General features: G+C 34.7%; 1 protein-coding gene across 4 annotated transcripts in view; it reads left to right on the plus strand.

The window, feature by feature from the left end:
* The window catches only part of Col12a1 (collagen type XII alpha 1 chain), a 113,201-nt gene that overhangs the window by 67,766 nt on the left and 21,611 nt on the right, over nucleotides 1-23,824 (plus strand). For all 4 annotated transcript variants that reach the window (XM_046443044.2, XM_046443045.2, XM_046443046.2 and 1 more), the window contains 17 exons: nucleotides 253-382; nucleotides 2,144-2,263; nucleotides 3,707-3,853; nucleotides 4,788-4,904; nucleotides 5,056-5,202; nucleotides 5,645-5,719; nucleotides 7,506-7,645; nucleotides 9,487-9,610; nucleotides 9,783-9,926; nucleotides 11,518-11,682; nucleotides 12,977-13,015; nucleotides 13,112-13,250; nucleotides 15,267-15,409; nucleotides 15,774-15,883; nucleotides 19,598-19,747; nucleotides 21,178-21,255; nucleotides 22,934-23,020. In XM_046443044.2, coding sequence (XP_046299000.1) covers nucleotides 253-382; nucleotides 2,144-2,263; nucleotides 3,707-3,853; nucleotides 4,788-4,904; nucleotides 5,056-5,202; nucleotides 5,645-5,719; nucleotides 7,506-7,645; nucleotides 9,487-9,610; nucleotides 9,783-9,926; nucleotides 11,518-11,682; nucleotides 12,977-13,015; nucleotides 13,112-13,250; nucleotides 15,267-15,409; nucleotides 15,774-15,883; nucleotides 19,598-19,747; nucleotides 21,178-21,255; nucleotides 22,934-23,020 — 2,055 coding nt within the window. The remainder of the gene's footprint in view (nucleotides 1-252; nucleotides 383-2,143; nucleotides 2,264-3,706; nucleotides 3,854-4,787; nucleotides 4,905-5,055; nucleotides 5,203-5,644; nucleotides 5,720-7,505; nucleotides 7,646-9,486; nucleotides 9,611-9,782; nucleotides 9,927-11,517; nucleotides 11,683-12,976; nucleotides 13,016-13,111; nucleotides 13,251-15,266; nucleotides 15,410-15,773; nucleotides 15,884-19,597; nucleotides 19,748-21,177; nucleotides 21,256-22,933; nucleotides 23,021-23,824) is intronic.

Below are 23,824 nucleotides of genomic sequence, written 5' to 3' on the forward strand. Positions count from 1 at the left end.
CTTCAAAGATATTTAGCCACATGGTTATTAACTAGCTGATCTGGAATCTGAACTCACATCTGTTGGACGCTAAAACCATTATCCCATATTGCATAGAGACAGTGTAGACAAGTAGTCTTTCCATGAGTGTTCTGAAACAAAAAGAAAATTTAAAGAAACCTTTATTGTTTATGTGAATGCATAAAATAATATTGGCTTTTGATCTTGAAGCAATCTGGCTTGCAATAAATGAATAATTTAATTTCCCTACAGACTACCGTCCCAGGCAGAAGAAACAACGTAATACTGCAGCCCCTGCAATCTGATACTCCATATAAAATTACTGTTATTCCTATTTATGAAGATGGAGATGGTGCCCATCTAACAGGAAATGGAAGAACTGGTCAGTGTCTGACACTTTTTTGTTTGTTTGTTTGTTTATTTGCTTTGAAATTGTAAGGATTTTAATATTATTTCTTATACCTTTAAAAATCTTTTAATTTGTCTCTACCAATGTATCTCAGAGACTACTACATTAACATTGCATTAACATTTGTACTTGACACTGTCATTTATCAAAATGATTACATAAGAACACAATTTATTTAAAAAATTTAAAGATCCATGGAATTAGGAAAAAAGAAGACAAAAGCATGCATATTTTTCTTTGCTTGAGATAATCTTATTTATTCTTTGAAAAACCATTGTATATTCTCTGCATAATGTTATGGTTTGGTGTCAAGACTATAGTATAAATATCAGCTAAAATAATTCTCTGCTGTGAGTGAATCTTAAGTGATAAAAAATGATTAGCATTCATCATCTTCCTAAAAATTTAGCTATTTAAAAATTATTATAACAAATAATTTACAAAAAATTATCAACATTCAAGCCCCTTTCTAACCTATATTGATGACAACTTCTTATGGTTTAGAGTAAAAATTATCTAATTTGATTGCTCATTGAGGTCACTAGAGGAGTTTTAAAAAATACTAGTCCCTGGGAATTACTCCCAGAGATACTAATGTAATTGGTCTGAGGTGTGGGCTGGGCCTATAGATGTTATAATGTGCAACCAAGGTTGAGAGCCACTAGTCTAGCAGAAAGGCAGGCTGGATTCCTGGTGTATTACTGGTAAATATTGGCATTCCACTTTTCTAATTCATTCAGCAAAAATCTACTTAGGTTTCTTTCTTCACTCACTTGCTCAAACTCTTTTTGTGCTTAAATTTTCTTGATAACATTACAGAATTTGGGAGAGGAAAGTTCCTAAGAGAAAAGCAGGGCTAGAATTGATTCAGCCCAGCCTCTCAAGGTCAGGAATCTATATATTGATTTACTATCATCTGTAGGACTAAGTCATTGGAGACAGTCTAGTGACTCAAGGTGATTTTAATTCAACAACTTCTCCTTTTCCACCTTTTAAACTACATTTTAGTGCTTTTCTGGGAAAATAGTATATTTCAGAATTTTGTGCTTATTAAAATGTAAAACTAACACAAAACAAAATGTTTAATGCATCTTGAATTTTCTAGAAACGGCCAAAGTCATGTCTAGTTTCTCTTATAAAAAAAGGTTTTAATGTGGATTATTTTTGTAATGCTATAAATAATAGCAACTATTTGTCATGCCATCTAAACAGCATTGATTTTGCAAGGTGTAGGTTTGGAGGCAGTGCCTCTGGAGCATTGAGAATGCAGTCTAGGTTATGTTGGCGGAAGATAAGGAGGGGGAAGGGAAGAATAATGTTTCGGTCACTAGCTAGCTGTGCGGTCTTGGACAAATTATATCTTATTTATGTGATGTGGTGATCTAACCAGATAGCCTCTAAATTGTGTTCTGGTTCTGACAATCCAACCTATAACATTCTTAAACAGATCTGAGATCTATTTTCTATTATTTTGAGTCTTATTACAGATCACCTCAGGATCTTGCCTCCTGCTCAGGAGGTTTTTCTGAAAATTACCAGGTTCCTGAATTCATTTGAATAGCTGTTTGAATTTTGTAAATTACCAAGCTATTATGAACACTTCAGTGGTTTTTAGTTAATTTCTGGAAAAGAAAATTAAGCTAATTAAACCAATAAGGCTGTCCTAATAATACCCATAAGGTTCTGTGCTCACTCTGTGCCGGGTTAATAACACAAGTTGATATTTGTTTTCAGTGGGACTGCTTCCTCCTCAGAACATACACATCTCTGATGAATGGTATACAAGATTCAGAGTGTCCTGGGATCCTTCACCCTCTCCAGTTCTTGGATATAAAATTGTATACAAGCCAGTGGGTAAGGAAGCATCTTTATCATAATAGAGATGCATTGGAAAATTATTTACATGTTAGGATATTCTCTATTGCATTCAACTATTAGATTCTCCTTGCAGTTCAGTTATATCAAGTTCATTATCATCAGAGTTAATTTTCTCTAATGGATATTTTAAGTCAGTGGTCTAAAGTATCATTGATACTTTGGGTGTAGATGAGACCATCAACTTTTATGATTGAAAAGTTTGATCTGATCTGTAAAGTTGTATAAATCAAAGCTACATGTATTCAGTCATTCTACATATTCTAATGATCATGAAAGCTTTTTTCTTATTGTCTTTATTATTTTTTATTCTAATTTGTTATACATGGCAGAAGAATGCATTTCAATCCATAGGACACATGTAGAGCACAATTTTTCATTTCTCTGGTTGTACACAAAGTAGAGTCACACCATTCATGTCTTCATACATGTACTTAGGGTAATGATGTCCATCTCATTTCACCATCTTTCCTACCCCCATTCTCCTTTTTCCCCTCCCTCCCCCTTGTTCTATCTAGAGTTTGTCTAATCCTCCCATGTTCCCCACCACAATCCCATTATGAATCAGCATCCTTATATCAGAGAAAACATTAGGTGTTTGTTTTTTTGGGATTGGCTAACTTCACTTGGCATTATATTCCCCAACTCCATCCATTTATCTGCAAATGTCATGATTTTATCAATATAAACTTTAGTACTTTACCCTTGTGTCTAGGTATTATTTCATTTTGGGCATAGACTTTGTGAATTTTGTTTTTTTCATGACAAGCTTGCTTTCAACTCCCCACTGACAGTTTCACCAAAATCAATATCACCTTGGTAAATTATTTGCTATCTGTTTCAATGTTCTGCCTATATGCTTACTAAAATCAGAAGAAACATGATTTTTGCATCAACCTTCCTAGGGCATTATTTTCAATGTACCCAGGAAGACTATGAATTAGAAACATGAAGGAGATAAAGCAAGAGAAAGAGAAAGTGAACCTGTATAGGAACAGAAAAAGAACTTTAGGAGGAAAGGGGAGTCGTTAACTGAGAAAAAAAAAGTTAAATGAGGTCCAAGATAGAAGTTTTTGGATTCTCTCTATGATAAATTGGAAAAAAAAAGTTAATTGAGCATCTCTTCTCTGGCAAGGTGGGCTTAAAAAGAGTCATGAGAACATATTTACTAAGAGAGCATTGATTATACACCTAATGCATTCAAGGTATTGTGCTGTGCTTTGAGAATAGGAGAGTGAAGAGTCAGTCCTTGCTACAGTTTCAGATTCACCATCCAATGTGGCTTGTGCCACAGTCAGTCAGTGGATGAAGTGCTACAGGAATGAATGGTGTTCCCTACCATTTGACTTTAGGGTCTTTAGTGCTGAGTGAAATCTGAGGTATGATTGCATCTTTCTAAATTGTTTTGTGGTTGTTGTAAAGGTTCCAATGAGCCCATGGAAGCCTTTGTTGGAGAAGTAACATCCTACACATTACATAATCTCAATCCCAGTACCACCTATGACGTGAATGTTTATGCTCAGTATGACTCTGGACTCAGTGTTCCCCTCACAGATCAAGGCACTACACGTGAGTCATGCATGTCTTCGCGGTTGTAAGAAAATGTGTGGTCCAGCCTGTTTTAACTTCACTTTTCTTAATTTATGCATATTTCTTCCAGTCCAGCCTGTTTTAACTTCACTTTTTTAAATTTATGCATATTTCCTAAGTTATACATAGGTAGTGATTTTATATCCAGTTAAACAAGGTACTTATCTAAATCCTAAAGGAGTTGAATATATAAGAATATAAGGTGTTTGCTTTATGCAGATTGTTATATTTTGAATCCTAAAAGATAAAAATTGTATAATTTGGCATTTCATCTATGTATAATCTGTATAAAGTTGTAATGCTAGTTCTTCTTGACATTTGATGTTAAAATATATATTACCTGATTTCATTAATATATTATTTGATTGAGTCATTGAATCTCTAACTTGTCCCACAAATAGATTTGTTTTTTTGACGCTTAGTGCTTTGATAGCTTTTTAAGGACTTAGTAGCTATCCTTCTAGGAAAATTTACTGTTTTTTTATAAGATGTCTTTGACATTCATATTTATGAGCGGGGCTATGTGAATTTTCTTTTTCCTGAAAATCAGTGACGGAAAGGAAGGTCTGTTTTGGCTCTTCCTTCATGTATGTTTTCATGTATGCTTCATCTCTTTTTTTCTTAATATATATTTTTTAGTTGTAGTTGGCCGGAATACCTTTATTTTATTTTATTTGTTTTTACCTGGTGCTGAGGATCAAACCCAGTTCCTCGCATGTGCTAGGCAAGTGCTCCACCGCTAAGCCACAATCCCAGCCCCATGCTTTGTGTATTTTTCATGTATTTTTCTTATAAGGAAAACATTACGATTTTAGACATATTTCAGCTACAGTGAAAATTGTGTTGTGATTAAAACTATGCTTTTTTGACTTTATTCACAGTGAATCTTTTTTTCCCTTTCTTTATTTTGTAGTTTATTTAAATGTGACAGATCTGAAAACTTACCAGGTTGGGTGGGACACATTCTGTGTCAGATGGTCACCTCACCGGGCAGCCACCTCCTACAGACTGAAACTAAGCCCTGCAGATGGTATGTGTGTTTTAAAAAAATGAACTATAGCCCATAGTGAAAACATTTTGAACTTTAGTGACGAATATTTCATTTTATTTATAAAATGATGTATAAATTCTTTAGTTGTAATAGATGATAATGCTGGCATTTCTGTTGTTGTCACAATCAGGAACCAGAGGACAAGAAATTACCGTGCGTGGATCAGAAACCAGCCACTGCTTCACGGGCCTTTCACCAGATGCTGAATACGGTGTCACTGTGTTTGTGCAGACACCAAATCTGGAGGGGCCAGGTGTCCCTGTCAGAGAACATACTAGTAAGTTTTTGAGCAATTTGGGAATCCTCCATACGACTTAAGAATAGAACATTGTAGGTGAGGGGAACTTAAGAGATACCTGCTCAGGCACTTCTCCCTGTGAGTGGCAGTAATGGTGGGATGATGGTTCCTCAGAGTCGGGTGAGAAGGAGTCTGTGCATCCTTATTAGTGATTTAGTCATTTGGCACTCTCTGAAGGCTTTGCATTTTCCCATTGAATCTGTGCTTTCTACAACTGTAATTCATGTGAAAAACTCAAGGATACCAAGTTTGGATAGAATAATAGAATAGAATTCCCCGTACGTCAACGCCAATGAGCCTGGAGCCTTATTTTACAAGACTTGATTTATTGCTGAGGATTCAAATCGTCCTTAAGATTTACTTTTTGGAATACGAAATGAACACATGTCGTATTTTTCTAATTATTGTTTTTAAATTCTAGCCTTAAAACCAACTGAAGCTCCTACAGAACCACCCACACCTCCTCCTCCTCCCACTATTCCACCAGCCCGGGATGGTAAGTTCAGATAATTATGCAATGAATTGAGGGATTTGCAAATTCTTAATTATGCCTTATGTACTTATTTACAATTGATCCGGAGTGTTTTTGATTTACTTTTCTTGATGAAGAGTTTTCAGGTAGAAAAAAAAAGATCAGTAGTTTGTTTCTCTCTCTTTCTGGGTACATTTTAGTGTGAATAAAATCAGTCATAAACTTCTCTAGCTCTTTGGCTGGAACTCCATTTTCTCAGTTTTGCAGGTTGAGATCTAGAAATACCTTCCATAGTCCATATGTAGGACTTTTCTTTCTTCTGGCTGCTGGTATCAAGAGGCACTGAGAACCTTTTTTGGCTATATCTGCAACCTAATCCCTGAGGCTTTTGATTTTGGAATTTCTGGCTTCTGACTTGAGAAGAGCCCTGGATTACAAAAAACTAAAAAAATTTCCATTCACTAAAGTTTGAGACATAATTGTCAGTTGCAGAGAACTGGTAAAAAGACACTCTGAGCTGGTAGGCTTGGCTCTCAGTAAATTGGGGGCAGTTCTTCAGAGCTCCATCAAATTATGTTTAAGCTAAATAATCACTGGGGTTCTTCTTCTTCTTCTTTTTTTTTTTTACATTCTGCTTTTCAGAAAGCATTTCAGATTTCAGAAGTATTTTTCTTACTATATTAGAGGACCTAGATTGTTGCAACTTTATTAAACCTATTATATGCCCCTCTATTATTACTTACCTATTATATAAGTAAAATTAAAAAATAAAGTGTATTTTTAAAGGATAAAATAATACCAGGTTTTTAAAAAATTGTACTGTTGAAAGAAATTCAATAAATAATCTCAGTTAAAACAATGATGTTGGAGTTTATGGGTGTAGCTCAGTGGTAGAGGACTTATCTAAGAGGCATGAGGCCCTGGGTTCAATCGCCAGTACTGAAAAACAGAACCACCAAACAAAACATGTTGTTTTTAATAGATTTTATTTTCTAGAGTATTTTGGTTTCACAACCAAATTGAGCAGAAAGTATAAAGAGTGCCCATTAACCACCTGTGTCCTACCTTCTCAACCCCATCTATCAACATCCCTCATCAGATTAGTACATTTGTCACAACTGATAAATCACATCGACACATCATTACCACCCAAAGTCCATGGTTTACATTAGGGCTCACTCTTGTTATAGTACATTCTGTACATTTAATTTTCATAAACTAAAATTTTATTAAATTTTTCTTTAGAATTTTTATTTGGCTTCCAAATCTAAAAAGACTCAAAGTTATTTCTTTATTTTACTTCTCTCCTTTCCCACACATGGCTCTAGTGGCTTAACTTAAAATTAAAAAACAAAACAAAACAAAACATTTCATTTGCATCAAATCTTTGATAATTATATTCAAATTCTCCAAACCACTGAGGACCCATTTCAGTTCCAGACATCACTGCTTTTCATTTGATGTCCCCTCTCATTTATTGTTTGAAGCCACTCGAAGATTTTTGTGAGGCAATAGCATATTTTTGCATAATGGATCTAAACAAGAGTGATCCCAGGTCGAGAATCAGGGTCTATTAGACCTGTGCTTCTGTTTTTGTACTTGAGTCTCTTGGACATCTTATTATTGTTGATTTTGAGTCAGGAAGTCTAGGGTGAGGCCAGGAGTTTGCATTTGGACATGCTTTCAGGCTGTGCTGTTTTCATTGAGCCACACTTTTAAGGAGTGAAGTTTCATCCTACATTATTACTTGAATTCATTTGAATAGAAAGAGTTAATGAGACTGGGGGCTTACCCTGTATTTTTTTTCCAGTATGCAAAGGGGCCAAGGCAGATATTGTATTCTTGACTGATGCCTCTTGGAGTATTGGGGATGATAATTTTAACAAAGTTGTAAAATTCATCTTTAATACTGTGGGAGCCTTTGATGAAATCAGTCCTGCTGGGATTCAGGTGAGTATCTTTCCGCTAGTGGTTACTTCTTTGTAGTGTCTTGCTCTTTTGAATGTTTCTTTTTAGCTAGAAAGTCATTTCATCATAAACTATGTTTTGACCTTTACTCTTTGCTATTGCTATTACACATGTATTTTTAGGAAGGGTTTGGGTGTTAATGATAAATAAATAGAAAATAAATATTCCTCTCATTTTTATCTTTGGCTACATGATATTTCTGCTGGAGAATTTAGAACATTCTGATTTTAATGTGTTTAAAACTTCCAACGATGATGAATTTCCATAAAAGGTCTTTCAAAGTTCTAGACATCAAATGGATTATGATTGTCATGCCCTGTAAAGTGAGAAAAATGCAGTGACTGGAGTGGCTGTGTGGCCTCTGCTGCCCCCTCTATTATTACATTACAGATATTATCCTGTCCAGAAGAATGTCTATTATTGACCTGAAGGGTATTTAATTTGTTTTCCTAAAATGTTAACTACCAATTATATTACTGGGAAATTGCTTCAGATTTATTTGTTGTACTAGATTAGGAACTGATAACAGCTGTATTTCTGTGAGAGACCTCCAAGAGTAATTCATCAGTTAGTCAAAACCTGCCTATAAAGCTGAGAATCTCATCCACCATTCCCAACATACCCATGAACAGATGAACACTCAAGCCTAGGGGCTCTAAACTATTTTGGACAGTCTCCTCAGACTTCTTTGAGAATCTGATTCAGTCTATTATTAGCTATTCCTTAAAGACCCCTTCCAATTCAACTCTTCTGGTGAGGTTCCCCGAGGGCTCTAGGTGTTCCTTGCTCCGAAAGTATTTTTTCTATATTGCCATTACAGCAGATGTCTTGTTACATTGTCATTATTTGTTTGATTCTCTTCTATCTAAATATCTTAAAATCCTCTTTTCCTTTTCTTCTCTATTCATTTTGGCGAATTTTCTTCTTTATTTTGGCAGTTTTTACGTCATTGTAGCATCTGTGAGACATTATAAAAATAAAAATACATTGAAATAAATGACAAGTAATTTTATAGAGAAACCACATCCTCATAATGAAATAGTACTTTATGAAATATACTACATTTCAAACCCTCAAATAATCCTGTGGACATTGTTCAACCCAAGAAGAGTAAAAAGTCTGGCCATATTCTTCTTGAAATGTGTTAACAATTAGGCTGTTTTTCACCCTTTTTAGAAATCAAGATTTCTAATAGAGATAGCTATTATATTTGATTAACTTCTGTGTACCAATTAGTCTGTATGTGTGATAATTAGTCCTTAAAACAACCCTAGAAGGTAAATATGAGGATCTCCACTTTACTGATGAAACTAAAGCACAGAGAACTTGCCCAATGTCACACAGCTGTTAATGTATAGAGCTAGGATTTGAGCTACTATAAAGCCTGTACTCTTTCGACCAAAATCACACTCTTACTATTAGTCATGAGTTCTGATTGTCATCACACTTGCAACATTTTTATATTACCGTTAAGAATGAATGTAGTCAATGAGAAGGAATGGTTGGCGCAGAACTCTTAACATTCGAGTTCAGGATGGTGTGTCCTTGTTGCTAATGCTGAGACCTCAGTGTTACCCAGATTTACACTTCTCTGCCTACATCCTAGAGAAAGGCACATATGAATTACAAAATATTTTCATTGTTAATGTCAATCATGACAATTTCCTTGAAGGACTGGAAATTAGAGAGTTTAATGAGACAACAAAAGTCAGTGTTAAGATATTAGCCATATAATATTTTGCCATTCTGCAGCTAGAGGAAGCTCTCAAAGATTGAAATGTAAAATTAGATGACTGATACTGGAAAACAACATTTTCTTTCAGGTTTCATTTGTACAGTACAGTGATGAGGTCAAGTCTGAGTTCAAGCTGAACACATACAATGACAAAGCCCTAGCCCTTGGGGCCCTCCAGAATATTAGATACCGAGGAGGAAACACAAGAACAGGTACAGTTAATCAGGGTTTATGTGGATTTCACTCCCCAAAGCAGTCGGGGTAGTGGAACAGAATGTATCATCTCACCCTAATGTCTGGACTCTTATCAGTTGGGCATGACTCATGACATTTAGGTATTTTTCAGTGAGATGATACTAAAATGTTCCATGCCACACCCTGTAGGCAAGGCCCTCACATTTATCAAGGAGAAGGTCTTGACCTGGGAAAGCGGCATGAGGAAGAATGTCCCCAAAGTGCTGGTTGTGGTCACAGATGGGCGGTCACAAGATGAGGTCAAGAAGGCGGCTTTTGTCATCCAGCAATCAGGTAATCACAAGCATGTATTTGATTGCACTCATTATTTTAAGCTTTTAATGTTCAGCAATGATTTCAAAAGACCAAAAGTCCTGATTTTATGTTATAATTCCATTTTACTCTGTACACCTGTAATGTTAATTTATATTTAATTATGGAAAAGTTAGATAATTGCTCAAAAATGACAGCAATGATAATGAGATAATCCTTGAGCAGCTCCCTGCCATAGCAGAAATGAATCCTAATGCTGGTTCCTGAGCAAGGAGAGACATAGGATTCCTTCAGCTGTAGCTCATCTTTTCAGAGGCAGACTTAAAGCAGACTGCTGAAAGATGTACTGCAAATAAGAAATGCCAAGATCTCAGCAGGCTATCTCTTGGGGATGTGTGTGGTGGGGGGTAGATCTTGCTAACAAAACACTCTGAGAGCCCCTTGCCTTTTGGATTAGTTATTTAGGATTATTAGAGATGAAACTAGGTCTTTCAGTACTTCATTAACACCCTCCCTGCCCCTGCAGTCCTAAGCAGGGTCCAAGGTAGATGTATTTTAGAAGGAATCTACGTCATGCATGATCTGTGGCAATAAATTATAAGGCACTTTGTTACATAGAATTTGTCATCTGCACATACATAATTCTTTGACTAAAATTATGAATCATGATTAGTGCTGTTACACTATCTTCTTTCAATAGAGATTGTTCTTTGCACTAATCCTTTATTAGTTTATTGCCATTAGATTATACACTTTCAGCAGATTTCCACATATTTTGGGTTTCTAGTTGATTTAAGTTTGGGATTTGGGATTATGAATGCTTGCATCTTTAGTTGCTACTCTCTCTCTCTTTATATTCCTTTCATATCCTTTTTTTTTCTGATGTCAAATTAAGCTTTTGGAATGAAAACTTTGTTTATTTGCATTAGTCTAAATAAAGGAATATTTATTGCCACCGGGAATTGCAAATTTTGAAGGTAGTCAAACTGCTGCCATTTTTTTTGAGCCTGAATTCGTTGAGAAAAATCAGTCTCAAGAATTCAAATTTAAAATAGCCCATTCTTGGTTTCTGAGTCACATATATTTAAATTGTTAATGGTACCTAAGAGAATTACAGTATTCATGTGTACATTTGGACAGTGGATTTGTGGAAGCCTGTGTGTCTTACACCAAGTCTCTCTGCTTTTAAAAGCTTTATCTTTTAATTATTAGGTGATCTAATGAATCAAACTTTATAAACCAGATAATAGATGAACCCAAGAGTGTTTAATAGCTGAGACCCATCTCCAGCCCTTTTTAATTTTTTGTTTTGAGACAGGGTTTCATTAAATTGCTTAGAGCTTTGCTAAGTTGCTGAGGCTGGCAACCTACAATCTTTCTGCTTCAGCCTCCCAAGCTGCTGGGATCACAGGAGTGCACCACCATGCCCAGTGCACATACTCATTAAAAGAACATATTTATCCATTAAAGAGAGGTTTTGTCAAATACGAGAACTTGCTGCACATGCTAAGAAAATACAGTATCATTTCTGATAAGATTTTATTTTGAATTGTTAAAACAATAAGGGGCAGAAAAAGGATATACAATTTACTCTATAAATGCTACTTTGCAGGGTTCAGTGTCTTTGTAGTTGGTGTGGCTGATGTTGACTACAATGAGCTGGCCAACATTGCCAGCAAGCCAAGTGAACGGCATGTGTTCATTGTGGACGACTTTGAATCTTTTGAGAAGATTGAGGACAACCTTATTACATTTGTTTGTGAAACTGCCACTTCGAGTAAGTCATGGTCAACATAGTCCATAAATTTATTGTCTTGGGAAATGGTTACTTATACACTAAATGGAATCATACTATATGGGATCAAGTCTGTGCAAAAATAGATCCTGGGAAATCACTTGAAAACCTGATGAGTCATTGTTCCATTGAGATCGTGCTAAATGTGTGCTTGTCAGAAATCAGTGTTTTAGCCTAGAGGATGTAATAACCCTTATATGGAAATAAAGCATTTTAATATACTATTTCCCAACACCTCAGTGCCTGTGACATTTAGGAAAATTAATCATCAGCTTAGAATTGCATATATAGAAACTCTTCTGTAAGATGAAGATTTTCCCTATTCATTACCAGCTGGTATTCTGTCAACATTCAGGCTTCAAGAAATCAATGGGCCAACTGGCTTGTGCTTGCGTGCTCCATGGAAATTCAGTTGATTCTCATTTGTTTGTTTGGGTGTAGATTTTTCTTATACCAAGTTCAGCTTTTGAACTACAGTGAAGGACTAAAGATCAATTAAGTCAATTTTTCTTCTTCCTCATCCATTTTGGGGTATAAGATTAGGGAGACAATTATGTGACCAGTTTACACTCCTAATCCTAGGCAGGGCTCTAGTTGACAAGTGCCATATTTTCCCTATTAAACATTAGATTATAAATATAAAATTCTGGTTTGAGGTGGCAACAGTGAACAAAACTCAGGGGTTTACTGTGAAAATTTACACTGAACTCCAGAATGGAGCTGCCATGGTGAATGTGGGTAGAGGGCTGGAACTGTCTCCCTTCCACTCCTGGATGCAGCATTCTGGTACCTCTGGCTTTGGGAGATCCAAGGTGAAAATTATGCTATACTTGTCACTGTTTTGTTATGTGTGGTAGACAGTGAGAGGCTAGAGGCTTGGCAGAGAAGAGGGTTATGGATGAATGAAGTTTTTTCCCTTTGCTTAAATCCCACATTTTCTGGGAGAGAATTTCTTTTTGAAAAACAAGTGAAAATTTTTCTCTTCAATTCCATTTTATTATTTTTAAGAAAAATTTAAAAGTCCAATTTGACTAGAGAATATTCAGAAAACTTTATTTTCCCTATTAATAATAATAGCATAATTATTATTAAGATTACATTTTTCCTATACACAAGAAGTCTATAAGAAATAAAAGGCTAAATCAACAAGTTAACTTTTATAAATAAATGAACAGATTCATGACTTGATGTGCATACATTTCTGCTCTGTGTGTGTGTGTGTAGAGTTTGTACATCATGTTGGTGAGTCATACTTAAAGACTTCTGTACATTTCAGGTTGTCCTCTCATTTATTTGGATGGCTACACCTCACCAGGTAAGCATTTATGTCCTTGGACTAACTTCTTTCTAGATTTAAGGAATAAAATAATTAAAATATACTCATTTTAGTAATTTCTTCTTTGATATAAAGGATTTAAGATGCTCGAAGCATACAACTTGACAGAAAAGAATTTTGCTTCTGTCCAAGGAGTCTCTTTGGAGTCAGGGTCTTTCCCCAGCTACTCCTCTTACAGGCTTCAGAAGAATGCCTTTGTGAATCAACCCACCGCGTAAGTGTGAAAGCAGGAGGTTCCCTTTTCCTTATAACGGGCAAGAGGTTCTTGAAATCTTTGCTGACTTCCTACAATCTTGGAACTTCAGAATTGTCGGAAGACTTGTTATGGATGACCTACTCTGTTTTCCTTAAATAGAATTGGGTTAATTGTCTTCCATCAAGTTGTGTGGCAGGTTGAAAGCAAGGAACTGGGACTCATGACCCACTATTCCCAGATCCAAGAATCTGAACCTGATTCTTTGGAATTGAAGGCCAGGGTTGTAGTTATACTCCTTCTAAGAGAGGCTGCTAAAACAGGAAGGCAGCTTATTATTGTGAAGGTATCCCCCTGTGGTCAGAATGACTGGCTGAAATAAATGAAGAACAAGAGCAAGAATTCTTTTTAGTGTTTCAGACCTCTAGAAAATGAAGGCCTGCAGTAATTTTGCTTGGCTGTGATCAGACAGGCAGCAGTTAGTTTTTATTGGCTAATACTCTAGCAATCTGTTGGGTAGCTCTGGAGGCTTGCACTTGGATACGATAACAGAAATATGTATTTCTTATTCATTAAAACTAAAACTTTTTAATGTTGAAAATATGTGTTTGGCAACTTACAGAGAGAAAAGAATAAGAAGAAATAAAGCTTTCAGAAACTTAGGACAGGAACAGAAAATAATGTCTGAAATTTGAAATGGTCTGGGAAAGCTAGTGGAAAATTCAGACTAAAACCAAAGCTGATTAATTTTAAGGAGGTGCAGATTGTATTGTAGTTTGACCACATTGTAACTCCTGACTCTTTTATGGTTAGCCATGTTGGTTTGAAGTGCTTGAGTTTTCAGCAAACCTCAATAACCAATGTTCAAGTCTTTCAGTCACCTCAAGGTACATTTTAACTTACAACATACTATTGTGTTTGCAAGAGTCAGAACTTTTGAATGAAAGGAAAGAAACATAAATGTAATTGAAATATTACTATTTTTTCACAAGGGCTAGTTAAATAGGGAAAGAGAAAAAAGGGCTACATGAGAGATGAGGTAATAGGGAGAAAATATTATTTTTAACATGGATGTGGATAGATATTTCTTGAATATATAAATGGCATCTTGCCAGCTTTCTCAGAGCATTTGACGATGCAAAGCAGCACTATAGTCCAGAGGTATTGGTTACACTGTAGGAGGACATGTGGTCACAAGACACATTTTATGCCTTAGGCCAAAATTGGTAGAGGCATAGCTTCTTTTCTGTCCAAGATTCGATTATCTAGGCCTTTTTTTCCTTCCTTCAGGGAGAAAGTGTTACATGGTCTCAGACACAAAAAGATCAAATCTGCTTAAAAAATTCTTCCAGGACAATGTTGACTCAACTCTAGAAGGACACAGGGGACCGAGTTTTTTTGTCTCCCAGCCTTAGAGCCAAGAAACGTTTCCTTTTAATTGACTCACATTTCTTTATCAGCACTAAACATTTGCACATGTACATGGCCTTAACATTTACAACTGGTTTTATTTTTGGGAATATGTAGGCTTCTTGAGGTGATTTATTTGATTTCAACAGAGGAATTTGGAAGTGCAAAACATTATCAGTGATAGGGAGAGAGAAATTAAAACCATAACCCACTTGCCTGTGATCTTATCCCCTTGACATTGGAAATTAATGTTTAGTCAGATTCATTCTCTTCACATGATATCTATAGTAATAGTGTTTATCACCCTAAAATTATTACATGATATTATAATCCTCTATGTGTCTAGAAGAAATTCATTATTAAGAGGAGAACAAAAGACTATTCAGTAATTTCCTAGACTTTTGTGACTTTATCAAATAAATAATCTGCTATTTTCATAATGGGTCTTTAGTGTTTATTCTTTTGATGTATTTTATAAAATTTATCCTTTTATTATTGAATCGGATGATTGTAAATAGTCCCTCATAATGGGATTATGGTCTAATGGTTTTCTCTGTTTCTGATGAAAAAAAAATCCTTATTTATTTATTTTATTTATTTATTAACCTATTTTGTTTTATCTCACAGAGACCTGCATCCAAACGGACTTCCTCCTTCATACACAATTATACTATTGTTCAGACTTCTCCCAGAATCTCCCAATGATCCTTTTGCAATTTGGCAAATTACAGACAGAGACTACAAACCACAAGTTGGAGTGATTGCAGATCGTAAGGATTTTATCCTGTTTTAAGGCACATGCAGACATAGTTTTGATTATGTTTTTCCCTTTCCTTCTCTTTTCTCTCTAGAGACCTTCTGAATATAACTAAGTTCATACTGAGTACTTGGTTATTCAGAATTTGAATAGTATATGTTTTAAATCTCACATATATATATATATATATATGTATATATATATATATACTTATTACACTTTTAAAAATATAACATCAGTAAATATTCTACTTTTATATTAGTGCAAGTGAAATTATTGAAATTTTTAGAAGTTTTCCAATAAGGGTGGTTTGCTAATACTTACAATAAAAAGTATGCCATGCATGTGATTTAATAACAATCTCATGTTGCTTACAGCTTCTAGTAAGACATTATCATTCTTCAATAAGGATACAAGAGGCGAGGTGCAAACAGTTACATTTGACACAGATGAAGTAAAGACATTATTTTATGGAAGTTTTCATAAGGTAAGAATGTAAGATTACCTGAGTCTTATTTCTAAAAAAAGGATATGACTTAAAAATAAAAACTAATTTCTTTTATTATTTATTAAGATGTCATGTTAAATTGGTAGAGTTCTAGCTATGTCTTTCAAAAGGATAATATTATTTTAGATAATTTGATTAATTCATAAATTTGAGGTAATGATTCTATTAGTCAAGAGATTATTGCTGGTGGGTGTGGTGGTACAGCCTGTGATCCCAGCTACTTAGGTGGCTGAGGCCAGAGGACCTCAAGTTCTAGGTCAGCCTGGGCAATTTAGCAAGACTCTGCCTCAAAATAAAAAAAATTAAAAGGGCTGGGGATGTAACTCAGGAGCAAAGTTCCTGGATTCAATTCCTAGTATGAGAGAGAGGGGGCAGGGTGGGAGAGAGAGAGAGAAAGAGGGAAGATGGGTAACTACTATTAACCTATTAATCTTTTAATTTATTTTCAAAGTTTATATCTTTTCAACAATTGAATCAGAAGGTTACAATATTGTTCACCTATTTTTCTACTTGTCATTTTGTTGTGAATGTTTATGTCTTCAAGTTTGAGAAGCTTAATAATTTAGCAGATATATTTTAATTGATACTATTCTATATAGAACAGGAGCTTTTTGCTTGCTTGCTTATTGAAAAGTTACAAACATGCTAGTGAACTATAAACTAGTTCAGCTAGTTGACAAATAAGTATTGAAGTTGGGAGCATTAGGAAAAAAAAGGGTCAGTCTAGGTTAGGAATAAACCTTTTATGATATCCTTTCATGCATTGGAGTATGTTAACAGGAACCAGTTATTGCACAAAAGGTCTAAATTTTCTACAAGTATGACATGCAGAAAGATTAGCCCCACATATAAAAGACAAATATTTCCAGTTCAATCTGACCTTCCTCTAACTTGAATTGGTTTAACATGATTTCTTGCTGTTTCTACTCTCAATGAAACCTGGTTTCTCTCCTGAATGTTTTTCTAATTCATAAATTAGATTCATGATAAGGATGGTAAAAGACTTTCTATATTGAGTTCAAAGAGGCTTAAAAGTGCACATCATTTCAACCAAAAAAAAAAAAAAAAAAGAAAAGAAAAAACCCTTTTACTATCGTATATTTACTTAAAATTTTATTGACTTTCATGTGGTACAGTAAAATAAATTCCTCAATGGGAAAGCAAATTCTAGTTTGGAGGATGTTATTGGTTTCAAGTGATCCTTCTCTGATAATAGATGTTGAATCTGGCATTTTTTTTTGGCCCATTGGGTAACATGCTAAGAAGGACTATTTTTATTTTTTCTTTTGTATCCACTTAAGATGTTGAGAATCATCTTCTACTAAACAACCAATAACCACTTAGTAACTATTTAAAAATTTCTAATGTTCATGGAATGCTTTATTTGAGCCAAAAAGGCAGTATTTTTCAGAGATCTATAATAATAGTCATTAATTACTACAAATCAAGATAAGTTTTTTTTCATTCCCTTCTTCTTACTATTTGTCTTCCCACGGAGCTAATGCACTCTTGGGTTTTATATAACATCCCTTCTTTCTCCTTCTTTGTCTTCTCTTCCTAAATTTTCTTTCTTTTTATTTCATAATCTGTCATTTTTTTCTTTCCCTTTTCACTAAGTCCTTTCCCTCCTTCACTGCTTAACCTCATTCTTTTTTTCAAAACAGTTTTATTAAAATATTTAAAAAAACTTTTATCTTTAATTTTTATCTTTATGTGGTGCTGAGGATCGAACCCAGCACCTCACATGTGCTAGGTGAGCACTCTACCACTTAGCCCCAGCTCCAGCCCTTTTATTGAAATATTTTTGACATATAAAATTATATATATTTAAGGTATATGAAAAACTGATATACATTGTGAAATGATCTTCACAATCAAGATAATTAATATTAATTAACATTACTTCTGCATAGTTACCATTTTCTGTGTGTGTTAAAAAGACTTAAGTCTAGCCTCTTAATAAATTGTAAATATACAACACCCTGCCCATTCCTTTAACCCACTCTCATGTATCCTATCAGTGCAGTATTGCCTGGGATTACTACCAGCTACTTGCGTTCTTACTGAGCTAAGGATTCAAGCTCTCTTTTTTCATTTTCCATCTAATTTCTGAACTGAGGTTCTTCAACCTTGTCTGGGAATGAGCAGAAGACAGTGATGATGGCAGGAAGAGGGCCCTTTGGAGAAAAGAGAATAGCTAAATGAGTTTAGAGTTGACAGTTATCACTTTTTGTACAGTCTCTTGAAAAACTGTGTGTGTGTGTGTGTGTGTGTGTGTACCGTCTATTGATAATAGATGAGGTAGATCCATGTGAGAAATAAAGTAGGTGAAAAATAGAGCTTTAGGAATTGTCAGAGCCTGGGAAGGGAGATGAGTGGCAGTTGAGAAATAAGTCAGTACCTTAAATACTTGAGACAGTGATCTGATGAGTCCATCTGAAATGTAACTATGTATGTGTTTAAAACATGCAGTATGCAGTAAAATAAATAATCATGGAAAAAATAATCACAAAATGTGTCTTTAGGTTATGCTTCTTATGGTTAGCATAAATGACAAGTACATTTGGAGTGATTCTGATACAAATTTTTTTTTAAATTTTGATTTTGAAATAATTTTTGTGGATACCATGAGTTTTCACACTATGAATGTTTGCTTCTGTAGTTGTTCACATAGATTCAATAAAATTCATACAAGAGTCTAAATCCTATTATATGATAAATATCCTTGAAATGCTTATACAATGTTCATTTTGATTTCAGTATTAGCTGATTTCCTTGAGGGTCTTTAAACTTTATTTTAGCCAGTTGTGTATCACTTGTATATAAAAACAATATGTAATTCATATTTATCATAGATATGATAAAATAATCTTTTGGTGGTAAATCCATATGGGAAAATATCTACTTTAAAAATAAAACTTTAGAAATTGTTCTTAAGCTTATTGACTCAGAACATTTAAGAGAATTTCTGTTCTTTTTTAACTTTCTGCCAGACTTTTCAAAGTAATCATCAAGTGCTCACTGGAGTATTTGTGCTGATATAAGTGGAAACTATGAGCATAACCATCAAGTCAAAGATTACCGACAACTATTCTTTACATTGTTGAAATACAAATGCTTTATTAGTTATCTGTACTAATAGATTTCTTAACATTCTGTGTCTTCAGAAGCAGACACAAAATTAATCAACATAAGTGCTTTTTTCCTTAAGAGAAAATGAATCTAAAGTTCTATTAATTTCCAGGGTTGAATCTCTACAAAAGATATTTTATGGCTTAAAAAGTATTTTTGGCTGAGACTGGGAAATAAGCTAAAAATTGAATTGAGCAAATTATTGGGAGACATTTGAAGCTCCTTTGTATAAGCATACATATAAATGATTTATCAATTCTACTTTGTTAGTTCTTTAGAGTTTGCAAAGTCCTTTTACCTACTACCTCCTTTCTAGTCATCTCAGCAAGGGTACACAGTGGGCAAATAAGAAAGTATGCGTGTACATGTGGATGACAGAAACTGAGACCAGAGAGGTTAGTTAAGTGGCTTGTTTAGTTTCATATGGTTAATAGATGACATTGTTGACATTACAACCTGGTTCTTGGTTTTCAGTTCAAGACTCTTGGTTTGGGATGAGAATAGCTAATTTTTTTGGTGGAATTTTTATAATGGAAACAAATTTGTTTCCATCTTTTTTAGATTCATATTGTAGTGACTTCAAAAAGTGTTAAGATTTACATAGACTGCTATGAAATCATAGAAAAAGACATAAAGGAAGCTGGAAATATCACAACAGATGGTTATGAAATTCTTGGAAAACTCCTTAAAGGTGAAAGGAAATCAGCCACAGTAAGTAATGTCTTTATGTTTCTTGGTACTTTGTGCTCAAAGATTGATGTGTCATTTTTTAAGTAGCACAGTAAGTTTTATTTATTTTTTCTCAGTGAGTTCTAAATTGCCAAGTCTGAAACATTGGAAAAGTGACATTCAGAAAATATGCTACCAGCAGCCCGTAACATTGTGCCTTACTACTAGAAACAAAAGAAGTTGTCCAGGCACCAGGAAACACTGTGTAGTTGTCTTTAAACAGGATCAAGTTGCAGGAAAACAATGCAGAGTTGCCAGCATACCCAGTGAAATCTAAAATAGCTCCTTTTTTATTCTTCAAAGATAATAATTTTTTAGTGCATTTTTGTGCAGTTGGGACATTAAACATTAAACTAGCAATGACTGTCCTGGGTCTGCTCATAGAGGAGCTGTTAGTCTATCTCAGAAGGATCAGTGTAGCTGAGCAGCCAGCTGACGCCTTATTCTCAGGTTTCATTGCCAACTTTGCTCACAATGTGATCTGGTAATAAAGACCTCAATCTAAAGCTTTCACTGTACTGTACAAGGATAATTAAGCCATATTAGGTGTCAATCAATAAACATTGTCCTAAAAGCTAATAAAGTTCTTTGGCTTCTCTTATTATTATTTTTAATGTCATTATTTATTTAATTCGGCTTTGTTCCATGAGCAGGATTTTCTATCAGATTCAAAAGGGAAATTTTTAGTTTTCAGTATAGAAAGAATTAGCTCAAAATTTAATGAAGTTATGATTGAAATCCAAACTTTTTGTTGAATTTGGATTTAATATTTAAATAGAATGATTACATTAGGTTTTTAAAAGAACAAATACATCTAGACAACCTTTTTCTTTTTGCCAAAAGAACTATATTTTATATTTTTGAACTATAGGAGGTATATGCTATATTAAAATAATTAAGTTGAGAGCCAATAGAAAAGTTACTTGTCAATCTGTAGCCTACAGTTAGAAGTTAGAACAGGTGCACCTTATGGAACAAAAATCATGAGCAAAAAAATCATCAGTTTTAGAGTGAGAAGTGATTTTTTAAATGTAACTTTTCTACAAGGCTGGATTAATAAAAATTGATTTGAATATATGTAGTCTTAAAATTTATTTAAGCATATAAATGAATAAACAACAAAAACTCACTCAAACATTACTTTAAAAGTTCATTTAAAAAACAAAATCACTCGATTGCATTTTAGCCAAAGAAACAAATCAGGAGTGAGAATTTCCCATTTGCATTTCACTTTATTATCTTTCTCAAGCATATATTTTAATGTTCTTCCCTTACGAAGTAAGGGGCACATTCTCTGGGCCTTGTATCCTTGGGAAAATCTGTGTGAGAAGTTGGCAAAGATTAAAACTGGAGACGTTAATATAAAACGTTCTTCAATTGTCTGTAGCTAATGTTGCTGTTGTTTTTTGCAGTTCCAAATTCAGAGTTTTGACATTGTCTGCAGTCCGGTGTGGACCAGTAGAGACAGATGCTGTGATATTCCTTCTAGGGTAAGTGAAAGGGAATGGATCTGAGTGGTCCCCCAGGACTAAGTCCTTGTGATGCAGATGGTTTGGGAGAGGAAGTGCCACTCAGCAGCTGCATTTCCAAATTGGAGCCAAGGGACACACAACATGTACTCATCGGCTACATAGTCCAGGCCAGTGCCTGTGTGACTTCCTTGCAAGCTACGAATGTACAAGACCATATCTGGAAATTCTCTAAAAGTCAGAAAAGCTCTGCTGAGTCAATGTGTTTGACAAACCTACTTATTACTGCAAAGCCCTCCTGTTCCTTATAAAATATGAGCATTTTACAGAATCAGTCATCATCTTTCTGAATGTCTAGGGATTTTTAGATGATAGAAATAATCATATTTCTTTTTGAGATGCTGGCTTTCTCCCTTAGTATCTCTGTAGGAGGTAGTAGTAACAAAATTGAATGTTCGTGATGGATTTAAAGCTTTGCAAACAGAGAACTGCATACATCCGTGAGTGTACATTATTTAGTCAAGAAGCATTTATTGAATATTCATCATAAGCCACACACTGTTCTGTTGCTAGGGTTACAGCAATAAAAAGTGAGTGTCCTTATGAAATACAGGGGGAGAGAAATAATTCACAAGAGATATATAAAGTTGGCTCTCCTTCTCTGTGGATTCAGTATCTATGAATTCAATGAACTGCAGATTGAAAATATTTAAAAAATTGTTTCTGTACTGAGTATGTGTAGACATTTTTCCTTGTCATTTTCCCTTTAACAGTATAATGTAGCCCCTGTTCATAGCATTTACATTGCATTAGGTATTGTTAATAATCTAGAGATGATTTAAAGTCTACAGGAGATGTGCTTAAGTTATATGCAAATATTGCATCATTTGAAATAAGGAACTTGAACATCCTTAGATTTTGGAATTGGCAGGGAGCCTTGGAACCAATCCCCCACAGATACTGAATGAGTGAGAATCCTAGAGTGAGAATCCTAGGATGATATACAAATCAGGGTAAAGGGACAGGGAATGATTGTATCATCAATCCTCAGTGATAAGGCTGAGAATTAGGCAGAGGCTGAATAAAGTGAGGGAGCAAACTTTGTGGATAATGGAGGAAGAGCATTCTATACTCTTTGATTGATTGATGATTGTATCATCAATCCTCAGTGATAAGGCTGAGAATTAGGCAGAGGCTGAATAAAGTGAGGGAGCAAACTTTGTGGATAATGGAGGAAGAGCATTCTATACTCCAAACAGCTGAGAAACTCAAGATCAATGGGGCTGGAACAAAGTGAAAGTGAAGGGTAGAGTGGTAGGCATTGAAATGGGCTTGATGGTGGGGAGTGGGTTTGCAGAGCATGAGGGAGTTGTAGGTCATGGAAAGGTTTTGGATTTTTTTTTTTCCTGAATGAAATGGGACATGATATTTAAGATATACAGTGTTTCTCTAACACTGGATTAGAGAAAATTGGATTAAATTACTAGTGGTCTTGGTGGTCTTGTAATGTCATGTGTGGTTTCCTCAAGTAAAATGAAAATATAAAGGAGTCAAACAAGTTTCAATTTAAGACTAGTTTTGAAATGTTAACAAGCAGTTATTTCTTCAAGTTGGTAAAAAAGAATTTCTTGGAGGTGGGAGATGGGAAGTCCTCCCCAACTTTTAAATCTAAAAATAAATATTCTTTTCAAATTTTCAGAGAGATGAAGCAAAATGCCCTGCTCTTCCAAATGCATGCACATGCACACAGGACAGTGTTGGACCTCCAGGGCCTCCAGGACCTGCAGTAAGGAAACTGAAATTCTTTTTGCTTTTTAAATCTTTGGAGTGATCATCAGTTTGTCAGTATGGCATTCATAAAATGCTTCTATGCATCTGTGTTTTCTGGGATAGAGTAAGTTTAATTGGCTAATTGTCTAGTCTTTGAGAGCTTTTCTCTTAAAGATAGGAATCTTATAAATGGGTTTACGTCTATAGGTATATGATTTTGAAAATTCCTTTCATCTTCTGAAACTTTTTGTATGAATGGAGTAGGGCTGTGTTTGAGAGGCTGGCCTGCAGTTAGAAGTTAGAGCAAGTGTACCTTATGGAGCAGAAATCATGAGCACAACATTTAAAGAGAGAAGTTCACATGTGTGATGTCACAAACTCTGGGTGAAAGTACTGGAATTTGGAATAACTTGAATGAGAAAACTGTGGCCCGGTCTATTCATGGGTAGCAGGGAGACTGCAAGGCAAAACATTGACTATTGAAGTGATAGACCTCATTTAGTCAATTCAACAAGGGACCTAAGCCACTTTGAGAAATGGAAGTGATAGCTCTAAGTCCTGTTGGCTTCTTTTAACAAAATGGATAATTAAAATAGAAGCAGCTCAAGAATTCTCAGGACACCAAATTTTACTGTACTTGGGTCATAGCAAATAACAAAGTGATTTTAGGTTGATTGCAAAATAGCTTTTCAAATACAAATTGAGTTACCATTTTTTTAAGTGACAGTGACTTACCTGATTTATATTTATAAACATAAAATTACATCTTATGTGTGACAGATGTTTTTGAGTAGTTTTTTTCTCTAGTTGTGAGATCACA

Source organism: Marmota monax, unplaced genomic scaffold (assembly GCF_021218885.2).
Source record: "Marmota monax isolate L192 unplaced genomic scaffold, Marmota_monax_Labrador192_F-V1.1 WCK01_AAM20220418_F8-fsc00091, whole genome shotgun sequence".
Classification (NCBI taxonomy): Eukaryota; Metazoa; Chordata; class Mammalia; order Rodentia; family Sciuridae; genus Marmota; species Marmota monax.